General features: G+C 40.6%; 1 protein-coding gene across 3 annotated transcripts in view; it reads right to left on the bottom strand.

Moving 5' to 3' along the window:
- Positions 1-18,095, bottom strand: part of ankrd28b (ankyrin repeat domain 28b) — a 232,673-nt gene that overhangs the window by 146,281 nt on the left and 68,297 nt on the right. For all 3 annotated transcript variants that reach the window (XM_041184421.1, XM_041184422.1, XM_041184420.1), the window contains exons 3-4: positions 6,205-6,283; positions 4,601-4,671 (exon numbers count right to left, since the gene is read on the bottom strand). In XM_041184421.1, coding sequence (XP_041040355.1) covers positions 4,601-4,671; positions 6,205-6,283 — 150 coding nt within the window. The remainder of the gene's footprint in view (positions 1-4,600; positions 4,672-6,204; positions 6,284-18,095) is intronic.

Here is an 18,095-nt window from a genome sequence, read left to right as displayed (position 1 = left end):
TAGCCTTACTGGATGCTACATGTATTCGTACGCAAGGACCTATCCTCTGCAAGCAGAAAGGACATGTCCAGGCAATGCACCTTTTTTTGAATTAAACAAAAGCATGGAGGGCTGGGAACAATAGTTCCCTGATTTATGCTCCATGGCAATGCCTCCAACAATTAGAGTCAACTTGCCAACCAATCAGCACCCTTTTCTCATGCACTATAAATTGTTGCTCCGTTTGAACTTCGGCATTCCTGCATCTCTCCTGATGAGTGCAAGACAATAGGCATCAACAGCATGTCCCTTTATTTCAGAAAACATGGCTTATTCAGATTTTATCTAGTCAGTAGTATTTCAGGTGATCGCGCATCAGCTGAACATTCAAAATCACCAGAAGCATAAAGGTTCCTTATACACACTGCTGATCCTGTCAGCTGTGTTTAATGTATGTATGAGCAGTCCACCAACCTACTTGGCTTGCAATTTATTTTCCTCACTCTCAACAGTGTACGCCTTTTGTACATCTGATGTGCTGTTGGCCCTTAATTTCGCATTACGTTCTGTTCTCAGACTTGCGCTGTGTTGGGCATACAACTTACTCAGTATTTAATATACTGGAAGTTGAATAAAAGTGTACAGATCCAATGATTTTAAGTTCTCAAAATTCCAACAAGAAACTAGACAAAAACAACTAGGAAAGCATATTTTTAAATCAGGTTGGGGAAGGAAGTAGTAAAAAATTCTTTCAAAAAAATACAAGCAATCGAAAAACAGAGCAAGAAACAACATTCAAATTTTACAACAGACTTCTGAAAAATACAACTAAACCATTTGTTGTGAAGTAATCTGAACACAAAATTAACCTAATATTAAATGGAGGAAAATAACTTAAGAAAATTGAAAACTAACCCCTCCAAAAAATTATACAAAGAGACAAGAAATTTTGTACCTGCCCCATAAAAGGATAACATCCTCAACATACCAATGAATACCTCGACCTTCGTTACAATATTAGCTCAACATTTTGAGAAGTGAATTGACGGATGTGGTTTTCTGCTGCTTAAGGCAGTCCAAAAACAAAACATGATGAACACAACCACGATTTGAATTTACCTGGGACATGCTGAATTATTTTCATTATCATTCCATTCTCTTATCTGATTTAAACTGGAATGGAAAATTTAGTGATGAAACAAAAGTTAGCAGCAGTAGAAAAGGCAAGAAATTAAAATGGGGGAAATAAACATGGGTATAATATGAATCCTAAATAAAGTTTCAGAAGAAGCACAAGCCAGCCAAATTTTTTGAAATTAAAAATGTTAACTAAACACATGCTCAAAAAAAAAAATCAGCAAATTGAAATGTTACGTTTATTTAGTTTCAGAAATCATATCATGCTTGGCATGGATTTTTAAAAAAAATGTAACCAAAGTTTCTAACATGCTGAATTTTTGTTACATTAAAATAATCAGTTTCCATACATTTTTAAATAACAACTTCAGTTTTCATCTTCATGGTTTAGGATGTCAGAACTCACCATGTGCTATTGTCTCACAGAGTACAACAACCTCAAAAAAGAGCATAAAACTAAAACTGAAATACTGAAAATTTTTGGTGCTTTATGATAAACAGGAAACTTACTGCCTCAGTTTATCTCCCATCTCTTTAACCAAAAGCAAATGTTGCAAACCTTCCCTACTATATTTTATATAAAATTGTGGCTAAATAAGTTTAGCACCAGCAATCCATTGGAAGCATACGCTCTTCAGTTACCTGAGAGATACATTTCTGTTCTAGCCAAGTATTATTTTCTTCTCATTTCAAATGCCGATAGACCTGCTGTCTATTCCCAGAAAGAGTCAACTTGAGAATTGTTGCCATGTCAGATCCTAGTTCAGGCAGTTAGGACACTTCCATGCAATACTGAGCAAGTACAGAAAGTCACCCCACTTAACGTCATTTCACCTTAACATTTTTTTTAGGGCTTGTTTATCGATTTGCAGCCATTTTCGCTTTTACATCATCTGCACTCTGGCCCCACGTGCTGCATCCGGGCCAGTTGCCACCATCTGATGCTGGAACCGCCATCACCAGAGGCCGAGGCCGTGGAGGAAGAGCAAGGTCCAAGATCCTGGAGCAGGAGCGCAGGGTAGGGAAACTTGACCCAGAGGTTCAGCTGGGACAGGCACTGCCACTCGGAGTGGTGCCATGGCTTGGGTTAAGAGGGTGGTGAAGTCTGAGTAACAGGGCGGGGGAGAGGGGTCTCTAACTCCATCAGCAGCCCAAGACAGGGGCCTGGCCACAGCAGACTGTCAGGAAGGGGTCCAGAGAGAAAAGGATAGACAGAGTAATAAAGGGGAGAGAGAGAAAGGAAAGCTTTCAGGAGTGCTGTGGGTGAGACACAGAAGCTGTGCTACTCAGGGTTTGTTTGGGTAATTTGGAGTTATCTAATTTGAATTTATATAGTATCTCTATTATATTCAGTGATTTATTTTAATTTTTAAGTTATTGCAGCTTGAGATGCGCTGCGCATGTACAATACAGTTTTTCAACTTGTACATTGTTCTTTCTGAACAAGAAGTGTCCAAAAGCACCTAACTCTGGTTTTAACATTGATTCCTATAGGAACCCATGAATCACTTCAAGTGTTTCACTTGAAGTCACGATTTTCAAGAACACAACCACAACTTTAAGTGAGGATTTGCTGTACTTCATTGCTGGAGGTAGCATCCTTTGGATGAGACATTAACCCAAAGCCAATTCTACTTGCTCCGGTTGTTTAAGTGCACTTGGAAGATCAGGGAGTTCTCTATATACTGGACAATACTCCTCTCTCAACCAACATAGCCACAGTCAGCTTAAACTATTCATTTAATCATTTTTGTAAGATCTGGTTTGCAAAATGATTGCTGTTTGCAGATATAATAGTCATTGCACTTTAATGTAATTCATTGTAATTGAAGCACTTTAAAATTTAGTGATAAATTCTAATTTTAAGTGAATAATTATAATTTCAACATTCTTCACAGACTCATTCAAAGTTGCTGCACTGCAATAATAGTAGATTCATCATTCTAACAACAGTAAGAAACACATCAGATTTTTTTTTTAAAGTACTGGAATGTAGAAACGTCCTGTCTTGCAAGTAGGTCTCAGTTTTAAGCTCAATTATTTATTGATTATATACCTTTACGGATTCTTAAGCTCCTCAAAGCAGTTATAAAAGGTTGCAAGCAATGGAAACAAAATGAAAGGTAAGTGAGACAAAAGAATTGGGACAGAAACATTTAGATAATCATTTTTTAAATAAAAAGAATAATTGCTAAAATCTCACACAGCTCAGTCACAACACTCCCACTGTAAGTTTGAAATTGAGGCATAGGGTCTCCCAGATGCCATAGGCATCAACCATCCATATCATGTTTGGAAGCTCCTGGCTGCAAATTGACTTCAAAGACAACATTTCTTGCTTGAGCTGACCATTTCCCCATAATGCAGGACAACTTGCTACTTCTGAAAATCTGCAATATCAGCACATGTGCAGAAAAGGCAAGGCAACTTTGCCCACTGTCACCCCACTAAGTACAGTCAGAAGCACTATATCTTCAAAGCTGGAACGAAAATGGCGGTTGGCTGGTATGATATCTTGGTGATAGAAAAACACAAATCTGTCACCCTCAAAGTTATGATGAGCTCTGGTTCTTCCCTGCAAGAACTCCGCTCACTGGCTGCACCTAGAAACAGCAACCTGGGTACTGTAGTCACTTCAGTGGTCAATGGAAGAAAACCAACTCTGCTGCTTAATATGAAAACCACAGACTAAATTTTAAAAGTTCCAGAAAGCAGAAAATTGTTCCTGCACATCTGTATTCTTTCTGTATTTTGTGCCATAATCTAAGCATGTTTATTTCACAATATGATGGCTGATACACAATGTATCGTCAGCATGTCAGGTTAATAACTGAAGTTGTCTTTGGTTACGATCTCCGTAGAGATCGATAACGTGGAATTAATTGTTTCTAAATCTGACATTCCTAACACCTCCCCATGGGGCTGAGAGACAAATTTTACATCTAGATATGAAATTTGAAATGCATACGACCATTTCAAGATGCATATGAGTACTATCCTCAATAGTTGCAGTGAGGCAGCCTTTATTTGGCCCATGAAATGATTTGGGGCTGCCAATGCCGGAAAATAATTGTTGTGGAAATTTCATGCCAAAAATAGAGCAAATCTTTATTGAAGCATCAGAAGTCCATAGAAATGAAAGCCAATCTCAAACAGGACATCAGCTGTTAGTTGCAACATCAGACATTTTTCAACAGTAGTGGATTTATAGCTGCAAGACCTTACACCAGACCTTCAACACCAGCATATGAACTGCCAAATTATATAATATGCAAAATTCTAATACGTATTTACATTTTTAAATGTTAATTTTATTTTTTCCTAAAACAGGACCGTTCCTGGTTACAACACTATTGTAGTCAAGATGATCCACTAAGCTGATGATTTCTAATGTTTGCAAAACATGAAAAATCAAAATCAGCTGTGCGCAGGGGCTTTAAGATCAAGTTCTGCAATGACAAGGTGAAAAGTCATTTACACTTACCTCACTGCAAGAGGCAACAGCACGATGCAGGGGAGTCAACCATTTGTTGTCTTTGGCATTAACTCTAGCTCCTACAAGTAAAAAATTATACAAGTAATAGTGTATCTATACAACAACGGCCTGCACAGAACTTCCCACCAATCTCATATAATTGTAAGATTAGCTGAGGATGAGGAATTTAGTTGAAACCTTTCTGTACAATGTGCAACGGAATAACAAGGATGAGTAGAATAACCTGCAACACTGGCTCAAAACAAGTCAACTGCTAGGGTCCAAAGCTCATTAACCCATTCAATTAAGACTTGGCCAAGACCAATTTTAAAAATTTTAAATATATATAATTCCAAAAAATTTACTGTTTAAATGAATCTGACACAGATTTGTGGAAACAAAGGTCAAAATACAAGATAAATATGGTCTGCCTGTTTGATTTTGAAGGCAACTTTTAAGAAATGCCAAGTACAGGGTTTGAAGATTTATATAGAGCAATTTGGACTTGCACCATTAGAGTTCCCTGCCAGCATTTCTTCTGACGTCTGGGTGGCTGTCTACTCATTTATATGCAGAAGTAGGAAAAGCAGCAAGTAAACATGAAGCAGAAAGTAAAATTTTCTCTACAGCTGGCACAGGAGTGCTTGCTGCAGGCACTACCAAAAGTTAGAAACTTGTAGCAGAGCAAGGCCGTTGGTTAATCTTCAGTCCCCAACACTCAATTAAGGGAGCAATGTAACGTTCCCAGTCTGGCTGGGAACTCTGCCCAAAACAGCCTTATAAGGCCTCAGTGAAACTCTTGCCAGCTCAGAGCTGACATGAACTTCACAGAGGTCCTTTTAAATAAGCAAGAAGCTCTGGAAAGAAAGGTCATTGAGCCCAGAAGGGAACAATTATCTGTCTTGACTGGAAATTGGCACTTTCCACAGCTGAGGGCTTTACCACCTTGGTTTTCATCAACCCATAATGGGCCTCAAACAGTTTACCATGGAGCTGCTGAGACCCATTTTGTCTTACAGTGGCGGATTGAGGCAGGCACCAACAGAGCATATTTGGGCACAAAAGCCAGCCCTAATTGTACAGATGTCCTCACAGTTTGAGGTAGAGTCAGCATCTTCAGGTTTGGGAACACATCAGTCTTGCACCAACTTCATTTGGTTAGCAGAGTGAGACCAATGGAATTTTGACTCTTTGTGTTTGAGCGGTAAATTAGTGCACGCTTAATTTAGTGTAATTTGTTAAGTCCTAGTTTTTATTCGATTCTTTAGGGTTCCCAACTGATAAACTCTAAGGAATTGAATGGCACTTTATGGCCACATCTACAATATTGCTGAGTATCTGACAAAAAAATAGCTGTTAAAAGGCTTTGTAAGCTACCTTTATTTTCAACCTGGATTAGACTGTACCATGGAAGTGAGATGTACAATAAACTTTAGAGTAATTAAACTTTGGATACAGAAAGCAAAAATGCAAAATCCAAATTGTAAACATTGCCTGGTACTTTCACAGGGGCTTTCCTGATCTCCTGCTGCAATCTCAGAAGATCTTGTGAAAATTCCAGAGAAAATACAAATATTTGTCTTGACTGGCTAAACTGTATGATTGAAATATACCTGATAGAATAAGGAGTTCAATAATTTCAGCATCTCCTAGATATGCAGCAGCATGCAAAGGAGTTCTCTTCTCAGCATCCTACAATGAGAGGAAAAATTATTTTAGAGTAAGTCTCCTATTTGTATCTAGGTGACAATGCTAATAAAAAACATGTAGTAGCACTCGTAATTTCAAGCCAAAAGTAGTAATTTGTCATCTAAAGTTTAACTAACAGTACGACAGCATTCCCCTCAAATTCCATAGTCAAGACACATAGTTCATAGATTCTTACATCACAGGAGGCACCATTCGGCCCATCAAGCCTGAGCCAGTTCTTTGAAAGAGCTAGTCAGTAAGTCCCAATCCTTTGACCTTCTCCTCATAGCCCTGAAAGTTTTTGTTTTCAAGTACATGTCCTAATTCCCTTTTGAAAGTTAGTGAAATCTGCTTCCACCACTCTTTCAGGTTATGCATTCCCGATAATAATGCTCTGCTTACAAAAATCATATCTCCCCTCCGGTTCTTTTGCCAATTGTCTTAAAGCCATACCCTCTGGTTACTAATACTCCTGCCAATGGAAACAGCTTCTTACTAACTTCATCAAAACCTTCGTGGTTCCCTTCAAAACTTTCCTTAGGAAACACAAATTACTCAGCAGGGGGAAAAGAAACTAGGTTTAAAGACTATGCTGTAACACCTGAACAATGAGTTTACCAACCAATGTGAAACCTCTCCCTATCAGGATAAAACACTGAAAGGGCAGCTGAATGACTGAGAATTTACTGCTAAAAATCTGTAGGAGATATGGTTCTGTGAAATCAGGTCTCTTGCCCATCTCTCATGCAGAATAAGTATATAGACAGAGATACCGCAGGTGGCAAAATGTGAATGAGAGGGGCCAGAAGCAGAATTGACAGTAGCACAGTAGATTTCACAGCAACACTGCAGCTGAAAGCAACGACAAAATAGGCAGAAAATCCTGGAGTGGACAAAGGCTGCAAGGGCTTGTTAGTCCACCTGTTTAGAATACTAAAAAAAACTATTGCATCACTTGAGCCTTTAAAATCCCCATGCTGAAAAATTCAAAGGTGAAAAAAGTAAAATGTGGATTTCCCTAATGGCTCCCCCAATGGCTCAGTAAGTTTATCCAATGACTGAGTCATAGACCAGGAAATTCAATCCCGGGCTATGCAAAGAGTTATTTGATCTCTGCTTATGCTGTGCTAGAAACGTCATAATTGGCCTCAGAACTCCTAGGCTAGTGAGGCAGGGGCGGGGCGAGAAAGTCATCCATGGTTCTAACTTATGCTCACTATCCAGCAACCTCTGTTGGAAAAGTATCAATGTGAACTTAAAATACAAGCTGATTCAGGTTGGATTATGTGCAGTGGCAGGATCAAATCAAAAGTTAAATCAAATCAAAAATTTCACCCATTGTCTTTACCAGTCACTGCTCTTTTCATGGAATCGTTCATTGATAAATATAGTTCCATCCACACCCACATCACAAATGTCTGTCCATTAATACTGTACTAAGCAGGAACTAAGCTATCAAAGTTTTTTTGCTGTTTTTTTATGAAAGGGTACAGATAAAATGGTTGAAATGTTGTTAGTTACTGTGCTTATGTAGCTTTAAAAATGGGAAAAGTCCAGTCTAGGAACCAAGATGGTTTAGTTTAAAAATATTTCCAGTACACAATGGGAGATTTTTGTGGGCTGCAAAGTGACTCATCGTGTGACTCCAAAAAAAAAGTACACAGGAAAACCATAAAGCATGAGTCATAGGCAGAAAATAATTCATTGCCCTAGGAGGATGTATATAGATATGCAATATATATATATATATATATAAATAAATGGAGAAAAAATAATCTTAATTTCATACAGCAATTGAATAACACTCCAATGTTGATGCAACATCTACACTGATAACCCAGAGAAGCATGTAAAGCACTTCTATTTTCCCCTTTTAGGTTAACAGCCTCCAAGCACAAATCAGGAATCAGTCATTCTAGGTAGTGCAAATGTATTAATTGGATTTAAGGAAGGTTTTGAAGGGAGTGGAAGGGAGGCAAGGCAGGAAGAGTTTGGAAGCAAACTTCTAGGGTGCACAACTGATATGGTTGAAGGCTCTCCCTGGCAATGGAATAGAATGGTGGTGGTGGCAGCAATGAGGACAAGTGAAGGTGTTCCACAGACCGTTATCAGGAAGGAGGATGGAAACTGAGATATAGGCTGAGAGGATGCTGCACAGATAGGGAGTGGAAGAGAAACTGCAAAGGGGTTTGTAAATAAAAAAGGATAAAAATGTTGAAAATTAATATACTGGGAAATGTGGAAACAATGGAGGTTGACAAAGGAGGAGTTGATAGACAGGAATTTGCCCAGGTTGAAATGCAGGCAAAAGTTCTGGATGAGTTTAGGTTTGTCAGATGGAGTTCAGAAGGCTGGCAAGGAAAGCAAGAGATAACAACAAATGTTTATATAACACTATGAAATGTCCCAAGGCACTTCACAGGAGTGTTATAGAACAAAGTATGACATTGAGCTACATAAGGAGATATTAGGTCAGATGGCCAAAAGCTTAGTCAAAGAGGTAGGTTTTAAGAAGTGTCTTAAAGGAAGAAAGCAAGCTAGAGAGGTGAAGAGGTATAGGGAGGGAATTTCAAACTCAGGGCCTAGGCAACTGCAGGCACTGCCATCAATGGTGGGGAAACTGAGGGCACCTCAGTGCAATAACTGAGGAGGGATGCACTGTCAAAATGACTGCCTTTGAGATGACATATTAAATCTCCCATGGCTCTATTTGAAGATGAGCAGGAGAGTTTGTTGGGCATCCTGGCCAATCTACATCCCTCAACCAGCAGAGCTAGAACAGATGATCTGATTTATTATCTCAAGTACTGTTATTGGGGTCTTGCTGTGTGTATGTTGACTATCTTGCTCCCTATAGTCTTGTGCATCCTCCACTCCCTTTACCCAACCACTGGCAGCCATACCTTCAGTTGTCTAAGCCCTCAGAGCTAGAATTCCATCCCTAAACCTCTTGGCCTCCATTTCACTCTGTTCCTTTAAGACTATCCTTAAAACCTCTCTCTTTGATCATGCGTTTAGTCAGCTGACTAACAGGCTCCTTTGGCTCTGTCAATTTTTGTCTGCCCTGTTTCCTAAGTAACTTGACAAGTATTCCTACTTTAATGTGTCTGTATAGAATTAAGCTGTTCTTACAACAACTACAATTCAAAAAATACTTCAGTACAGTGAAGCACTGTGGACGTCTTGAGGTCATGGAAGGTGCTTTATTAATGCAAGTTTTTTTCCTTTTTCTTACTCATGCCAATTAAAATTTTCCATGTTTCCACATGAAATCCTGTAAGACGACACTGAATATTTTCTTACTGTGATTGTTTGTGAACATCTATCTTTATTGTTCAGCATTTCAACAAATAAAATATTAATATATAATTATTAAATATTAATTTCATGATTTAAAAAACACTTTTATTCCAATTTCATTTAGACTGCTTAATTTCACATTAATTCAGTTTACCTGAACAAAAACATTCGAAAATAATCACAGTGATTAAATTAAGTTTTATAGCCTGGCTTGACAACAATACTATCTTCACATGCACAGCCTGCAACAGACAGTGGATTACTGTTCTGCTGCCACAAAACTTTCCATACACTCCAAAACATTGCCGTGCAGAAAGTGCAATAAAAGAAACAAATATTCATCTGTTAAACATTTATTGCCACATTCATTCTCTACAGTACAATTAGTTCCATTCTTGAAATGTGACCAGTGGTTCTCACTTCTTCAAACTCCACAGATCTGTTTAGGGGACTTTAAACATTATGCAAGGTTCTACATTTGTGATTATGATTATGCACTCCAAGCTACAGTACATAAACTGTCACATTCAGCAGTAGGGTTGCTTGATCCTCAGTTCACTTAATCTAGCAACATGGTAACAAATGACTCTTCACACCCTTCAAGAAGGAGCATCACATCAGACTCGGAGTGCAATATAGAGAGCAGGTATGGTAATAATTTGGTGCAGGCCGCCAGTGCACATTTAGGTATAGCATAGGGGGATCAGGAAAGGAATAAAAATAGATGGAAACTTACTCTCATAACAAAGTTCATTCAATCGTGTGAAAGCAGAAACAAAATGGCTTAACAATTGAAATCTTACTCAAATTAGCAACACAAATCAAGAATCGTAGCTGTTATATTATTCCAATATGATTTAGCATACGTATAGTAAATATCCAGAGTGCCACAACTCTCAATACTGCACCACTGTCTGTGTAACAATGCATCAGCCCACAGCACATGATGTGATCTGAGAAATACATTCTATAAAACACCAGCATTCGAGTCTAAAAGTGTGATTATTTTGAACTTCTGGGAGCCACAAGACATAACATGGCAGCAGCAGATATCTGTGAATAAAACCTAAGCACTGAATACTGAATTCAATTGAGAAAGCAAACCAAATTAGTGCCAAAGAAGCAGAGGAAAAACTGAATGAAACTTGCAGAAATGAAATGGTTGCCGTCACAATAATGACCATGCAGCTCCAGCTCAGGGGGAATTGGGAGGCTTATGATGTCGTAGGGGCATTTCAGAAGTTTAAACAAAAGTGCAGATTGACATTCAGCAGATTTCTAAAAAAGCACTAGTGAACAGAAAAGAGTCAATGATACCTTTTTGTGGGCAGGAAAGGAGGCTTAGATTTGTTTAATAGCTGAGAGATGGATGAAGATGATAGTAAAAAACTAAACAAAATTTTTGAGAAATTCAGCACACATCTCTAGCCAAAGTCAAACCATCCGGTCCACTGATATGAATTGCAAAGCCTCAGGCAGGAACCAGGTGAACCTGCTGGCAATTTCTTAATGAAATTGTATTCACACTGGCTGGCTTCATTTCACAAATAAATGGACGAAAGACTGATAGATCAGCTCAATTGGCACTCTGCACACAATGAAGTACAAAGAGCTATGATTCGACAAGACAAGCTTAATACTGTAGGCTGTTGACACTGCCATAGCACACAAAGTCACAGGTAGACAGATGAGGCCCTGACTACTCAGCTAGCCCTCAATTAAGTTAAGGGGAAGACTGCAGGATGATGCAGTGAAACAGCAACAAAAGAATACACACCAAATAGAGGGAAAGATGTGCAAGAGCTTTTCACAGGTAGGAGGAAATGTCCCCCATGTGGATCCAACTGCAGAGATTGTGGAAAACCCAATCACTGGGAAACGATGTGCAGAACAAAGTAAAAAGAGGAAGAGCAGCAGGGTGAATGGGAAGGAAAAGAAACCAAAAGACCCATAACTCTGGAAGATAATGGTGAGTTTGGGGATACAACAGACATAGAAACCATATAACTGCATGAAATTTCTGGATCCAATAGTTCTTAGGTAAAGAAATTCACACAACCATTGAAATCAAGGAGGTGAGAAATAAGCCCACAGCCATAAATCTGAAGCTGGAGCTTGATAACGGAGCACAGAGTGACATATTCCAAGCAACGTCATGCTGACAGCATATGGTGGAACAGAGATTCGACAGCTAGGACCAACTCAGATCAGGACACACAAAGGAAAAGACATTAACTGTATGTTCTATGTCACTGAAGCAGATAGTCTTCCTACCCAGGGGTTGAACTGTTGCAAAAAGCTGCAGCTGATCTCAGTAAGCCATGAGATGAAGGAAGCATCACTGAGGGTTGAAGGCAGTACACACATTGTAAAGCCGGTGTCATTTCTTTAAATAGGGTGGTGATTGCTCTTTATTTCTTTTTTCTTAATTTTTTCATGGGATGTATGCATCGTTGTCAAGCCTATCTCTAACTGCTCCTGAACTGAGTCGCTTGGGAGGCCATTTCAGAGGGCGGTTAAGTGTCAACCACATTGCTGTGGGTCTGGAGTCATATGTAGGCCAGACCAGGTAAGGTAAGGATAGCAGATTTACTTTCCTGAAGGACAACAGTAAACCAGATGGTTTTTTACAACAATCGATGACAGTTGTCATGGTCACCATTACTGAGACTAGCTTTATATTCCAGATTTATTAATTGAATGTAAATTCCAGCAGCTGCCATGGTGGGATTTGAACCCATGACCCAGAGCATTTGCCTAGACCTCCGGATTACTAGTGAAGTGAAATTATCGCAATGCCACCATCTCCCCCTGTTCATTGTTATGGTTGGGTTGAGGGCCCTATCTCAGAGCACCTTTCTTTGTGTACCCATTTTCTTTCAGATTTTCAAGAAAAATCTTCTGGTATAGTTGAGCAGTATGATGTATAGCTGATGATATCCAGATCTATGGAGTGGATGAAAGAGATCATGGTTACAATCTACATATGAAATAGACAAGTTGCAAAAAAAAAATGTTTTGGATTGGGGGAGAGCGGATTTTAGTAAAATAAGGCAGGTTCTGGCCAAGGTAGGCTGGGAACACCTACTTGTGGGGAAATCCACAGAGGAGCAGTTGGGGGGGCGTCCAAAAAGGAAATGGGGAGGGTACAGGCTCGACATGTTCCCTCTAGGGTGATAGGAAGAAGTAACAAGCCCAGAGAACCATGGATGACCAGAGATATTCAGATTACAATGAGGAGGAAAAGAGAGGCTTTTAGCAGGTACAAGAGAAGCAAATCAGCAGAGGCATTAGTGGAGTACAGAAAGTGCAGGGTGGAGCTTAAGAAAGCAATTAGGAGAGCAAAGAGGGAATATGAGAAAACTCTGGCTGGTAAAAGTAGGGAAAATCCCAAGATATTCTATAAGTATATTAATGGGAAGAGGATAACCAGGGAAAGAGTAGGGCCTATTAGGGACCAAGGAAGCAATCTATGGGTGGAGACAGAGGACATCGGTAGAGTGCTGAACGAATACTTCACATCCGTTTTCACCCAACAGAATGAGGATGAAGGTATCTAATTCAAGGAAAGAGACTGCAAGGTTCTTGAGCAAAATGATATAGGGGGTGACAAGGTATTGGAGGTGTGGGCAGGCTAAAAAGTGGACAGCTCTCCAGCTCCGGATGATTTGTGTCCCAGGCTGCTGAGGGAGGCAAGGGAGGAGATCGCAGGGGCTCTGACCCAAATCTTTAATTCCTCTCTGGCCATGGGGGAGGTGCCAGAGGACTAGACAACAGCTAATGTGGTTCCGCTATTTAAGAAGAGTTGTAGAGATAAGCCAGGGAACTACAGGCCAGTGAGTCTCACGTCAGTGGTAGGGAAACTATTGGAGAAAATACTGAAGGAAAGAATCTATCTCCACTCGGAGAGGCAAGGTTTGATCAGGGATAGTCAGCATGGCTTTGTCATTAGGAAGTCATGCCTAACAAATTTGATTGAATTTTTTGAAGGGGTGACCAGGTGTGTAGATGAGTGTAGTGCAGTTGATGTAGTTTATATGGATTTCAGCAAAGCCTATGACAAGGTCCCACATGGGAGACTCATAAAGAAGGCAAATGAACATGGAATACAGGGTAATTTGATAAGGTGGATTCAAAATTGGCTTGGTTGTAGGAGACAGAGGGTGATGACAAAAGAATGCTTTAGTGACTGGAAGCCCATGTCCAGTGGAGTACCACAGGGATCTGTGCTGGATCCCCTATTATTCATCATTTATATAAACGACATAGATGACTATGTGGGGAGTAGGATTAGTAAGTTTGTGGATGACACAAAGGTTGGCCAGGTGCTTAACAGTGAAGTTGAGTGTCTTGGGCTACAGGAAGATATAGACGGGATGGTCAAATGGGCAGATGAGTGGCAGATAGAATTTAACCCTGAAAAGTGTGAGGTGATACACTTTGGAAGAAGTAATTTGACAATTAAGTATTCAATGAACAGCATGACACTAGGAAGTTCTGAGGAACAAAGGGACCTTGGCGTGTGTCCATAGATCTCTGAAGGCAGAGGGGCATGTTAGTGGGGTGGTGAAAAAGGCATATGGGACACTTGCCTTTATCAATTGAGGCATAGATTACAAAAGTAGGGAGGTCATGTTGGAGTTGTATAGAACCTTGGTGAGGCCACAGCTGGAGTACTGTGTGCAGTTCTGGTCACCACATTATTGGAAGGATGTGACTGCACTAGAGGGGGTGCAGAAGAGATTCACCAGGATGCTGCCTGGGATGAAACATTTAAGTTATGAAGCGAGATTGGATAGACTTGGGTTGTTTTCATTGGAGAGAGGAGGCTGAAGGGTGACCTGATCAAGGTGTACAAGATTATGAAGGGCATGAACAGGGTGGATAGGGAGCAGCTGTTCCCCTTGGTTGAAGGGTCAGTCACGAGGGAACATAAGTTCAATATGAGGGGCAGGAGGTTTAGGGAGGATGTGAGGAAAAATTTTTTTACCCAGAGGGTGGTGACGGTCTGGAATGCGCTGCCAGGGAGGGTGGTGGAGGCAGGTTGCCTCACATCCTTGAAAAAGTACCTGGATGAGCACTTGGCACGTCATAACATTCAAGGCTATGGGCCAAGTGCTGGTAAATGGGGTTAGATAGATAGGTCAGATGTTTCTCATGTGTTGGTGCAGACTTGATGGGCCCAAGGACCTCTTCCGCACTCTGTGATTTTGTGATACATGAAGCAAGGGAGAGAACAAGGAAAGTTGGGAAAAAGATAAATACAGCCAAATGCATTGCAAAGGTGAAAAAATGGCAGTTCTTCAGAATGGTGTGCACATCTGACGGACTGAGTCCTGAAAAAGTCACAACTATCTTGGAGATGGAAACTCCAAGAGACAAGAGAGAGCTGAGAAGTTTCCCTGACTTAATCCGGTATGTGTGTTCTTCCATACCTCATGTCAGAACACGCAGCAAATCTACAAGAGCTGATGAGAGGGTGTTGCTTACAAGTAGTCAGAGTCACGAGAAGAGTTTCAGCAAATTCAAAGTAGTAGTATGTAAGGAGATAAGACTGTCATACTAAACAGAAAGAAACTTGCCACTGTAAAAGTAGATGCTTTTACAGAAGGACTGGGCATGATAATGATACAAGAGGGAAAACCGATAGCATTCACATCCAAAGCTCTGAAATCAGCTGAGGCAAGATGTGCCAACATAGAAAGGGAGCTTTTGGCTGGATGAGAGAAATCCCAATCATATCTCTACGAGTGGAGAGTGATCATCATCCACTAGAGCAGATCTACAAGATAAATCCGTGCAAAGCATCAGCAAAAACAACAGAGATTACTCTTGAGGTTTCAATGTTATGAATTCACTCTGAAATACAAGCCAGGAAGATAAATAATGCCAGCAGATGCCCCCATCTCATCTGTCACCACAAGAAACGTAAAATAAAAGATCTAGGTGTAAAGATCCATCACTTAGGGAACTTACCACCACCAAAGCTCAATCAAATTTGAGATTAAACCAATAAAAATGAAGACTTACAAATGCTCTCTCAGCAAGTGATCCAGGAATGGCTTGATAAGATAGGGAAAACACAGCCAGCAATGCTGCAGTACTAGTCTATCAGAGATGACATTTCACTGGAAGATGATGTTCTGCTGATCGGATCTAGAATCACTGTACCCAAAACGTCTTCAGCAGATATAAAAATATCGAAAGAATGGTATCTACATACAGTGAATGCCAGAAGTATAGAAATAGACAGTAGAAGGAGTAGATGATAGCGAATGAAGTACCACTCAGACCATGGCATACTGTGGGAGCCAACTTATTCACACACATCCAAGAATGGCACCTCATTGTAGCAGACTATTACTCAAGCTCCCTCTTATTAGACTAGTGAAAGATTTGAGAGCTACAACAATCATCTATGGGGTATAAGTTCAGTTTGTTAAACAGGGGATTCCTGGAACAGTAATATGTGACAATGGAATCCAATTCACCACCAGAGAGTTTAAGCAAGTTGCTGAAGTGCATGGGTTCAACTTCGTCACCTCATTAACAAATTGTATATCCAGACAAACAAGGGAACTCTCACAAAACACCAAGAGACAAATTAAGACCCAAACCCTTCACATTTTGTTGCTTTGAACTACACATCTCAAGACTGACATGAAATCACCTACAGAGCAACTCAATGGCAGAATGTAGATGAAAATTTTGCCAAACAAGATGCACCCTCCAACTGACGAGGAGGAAGTAAGACAATGACTCACTGATGCACAGGCAGAAGGTCAACATTTCAGCAAGCATGCCAAATCCCTGCCTGAGATGTTGAGAGGACAAACTGTACATACACAGGATCCAATCATGAAAACTTGGATCCCAGCAAAAGTGGTTGGTGAAGCTGATACTCCATAATCGTACATTGAGACTGAAACCAGTAAGCAAACGAGAAGGAACAAAATCCATACTTGACATACACCTGAGCTGTAAAAGCAGAAAAGGTCATCGGCAATACCGGGATCATCACTAACAAACGAAACATCAACAACGGCATCACCAACAAGCGGTGTGACAGTGTCATCAGCAAGTGACACAATACCTGCAACATTAAGCACAATGCATACAATACAAGGAGCAACATCCACAGCATCGCTTGTGCAGCATACCAATTCATCACAGAGCAATGCCAACCAAATCCAAGAGATGAAGGCACAATATTCCATCACCTAAGCAATACTGTGAATTTTTTTGTTGTTGAGAAAACAGGCTCTTAAGTTGTTCAAGTTAATTATAAAAGTCACTTGTTAACTTTTTAATATATTACATCTAACTAAAAATTAACGATTGGAACCATTATATTGATATGCTGAGGTGTCAGCCACACCTTTTACAGCAATTGCTGCCATACAGTATTCTGGTAAGTTTCCATTCACCAACATGGTGAAAAGCTTTGGGACATTTAAATAATTTTTCAGTATTAGTGAATGAGTGTGGCGAGATAAGTAGGTATGATGGTAGGTTGTCTACCAGCAGGGAGCCAGTGTAGTGGGAGATGGTCAGCAAGAAGCCGTCAGCGGAAAGCTGGGGTGGGGGTGCCAGATGGAATTGGGAATAGACATGGGTGAAGTCGGTCGGGTGTAGTACAGATTCAGAGTGTAGTTGGGTGCCAGGTGAATAGTCAGGGGCGAGTCAGGGTCAAATTGAAGTTGGAGGGTCAGGTGGCCGGAGTTGGGGGTCATGAGATATAAGGGAGAGTCAGTGGTGACGAGTTGGTGGGTGTAGTCGGGGAGTCCGTCAGTGTCAGTAATTTGGGGGGGGGGGGGGGGGGGGGGGCACGGGTGGGTGGCGTTGGGGTGAGTTGTATAGTTACTCAGGAGTTAGAACTGTTTTATTTCTGTCTGATATCTCCCGGGTAACTATCCATGTAACAAAGTCAGAACCTTGGACATAGACATAGACAGAACCTTCCAAACCCACAACCACTACGACCTAGAGGGACAAGGAAAGCCGATGCATGGGAAGACCACCACCTGGAAGTTGCCCTCCAAGCCATACTCCATCCTGACTTGGAAACGTATCGTCATTCCTTCACTGCCACTGGGTCAAAATCCTGGAACTCCCTCACCAACAGTACTGTGGGTATAGCTACACCAAATGGACTGCAGCAGTTTAAGAAGGTAGCTCACCACCACCTTCTCAAGGGCAATTAGGGATGGACAATAAATTGTGGCCTAGCCAGCGACACCCATGTCCCATTAGCAAATATATTTTTTTTAAAATCCCAAGGCTACAACTCTAACTCGGAGCTTGTCTTTTATGGAGGGTCCTGGACTCCGGGGAATTGCCCATTCGAAATCCAAACTTCCCAGGCAATTTCCATGTAGTCAGTATGTCGGGGTTTCCATGGGTCCCACAGCACATCGAGGGCTACGTTCGGGATGCGACAATTCAAAGACTGGAAGTTCTGGGCCTAAGACTCGGCAAAATAAGTTGTATATCCTGGGGAAATGTAATATTATGT

Source organism: Carcharodon carcharias, chromosome 3 (genome assembly GCF_017639515.1).
Source record: "Carcharodon carcharias isolate sCarCar2 chromosome 3, sCarCar2.pri, whole genome shotgun sequence".
Classification (NCBI taxonomy): Eukaryota; Metazoa; Chordata; class Chondrichthyes; order Lamniformes; family Lamnidae; genus Carcharodon; species Carcharodon carcharias.
The sequence above is the reverse complement of the archived record's forward strand: the minus strand, read 5'-3'. Positions and strand labels throughout refer to the sequence as shown.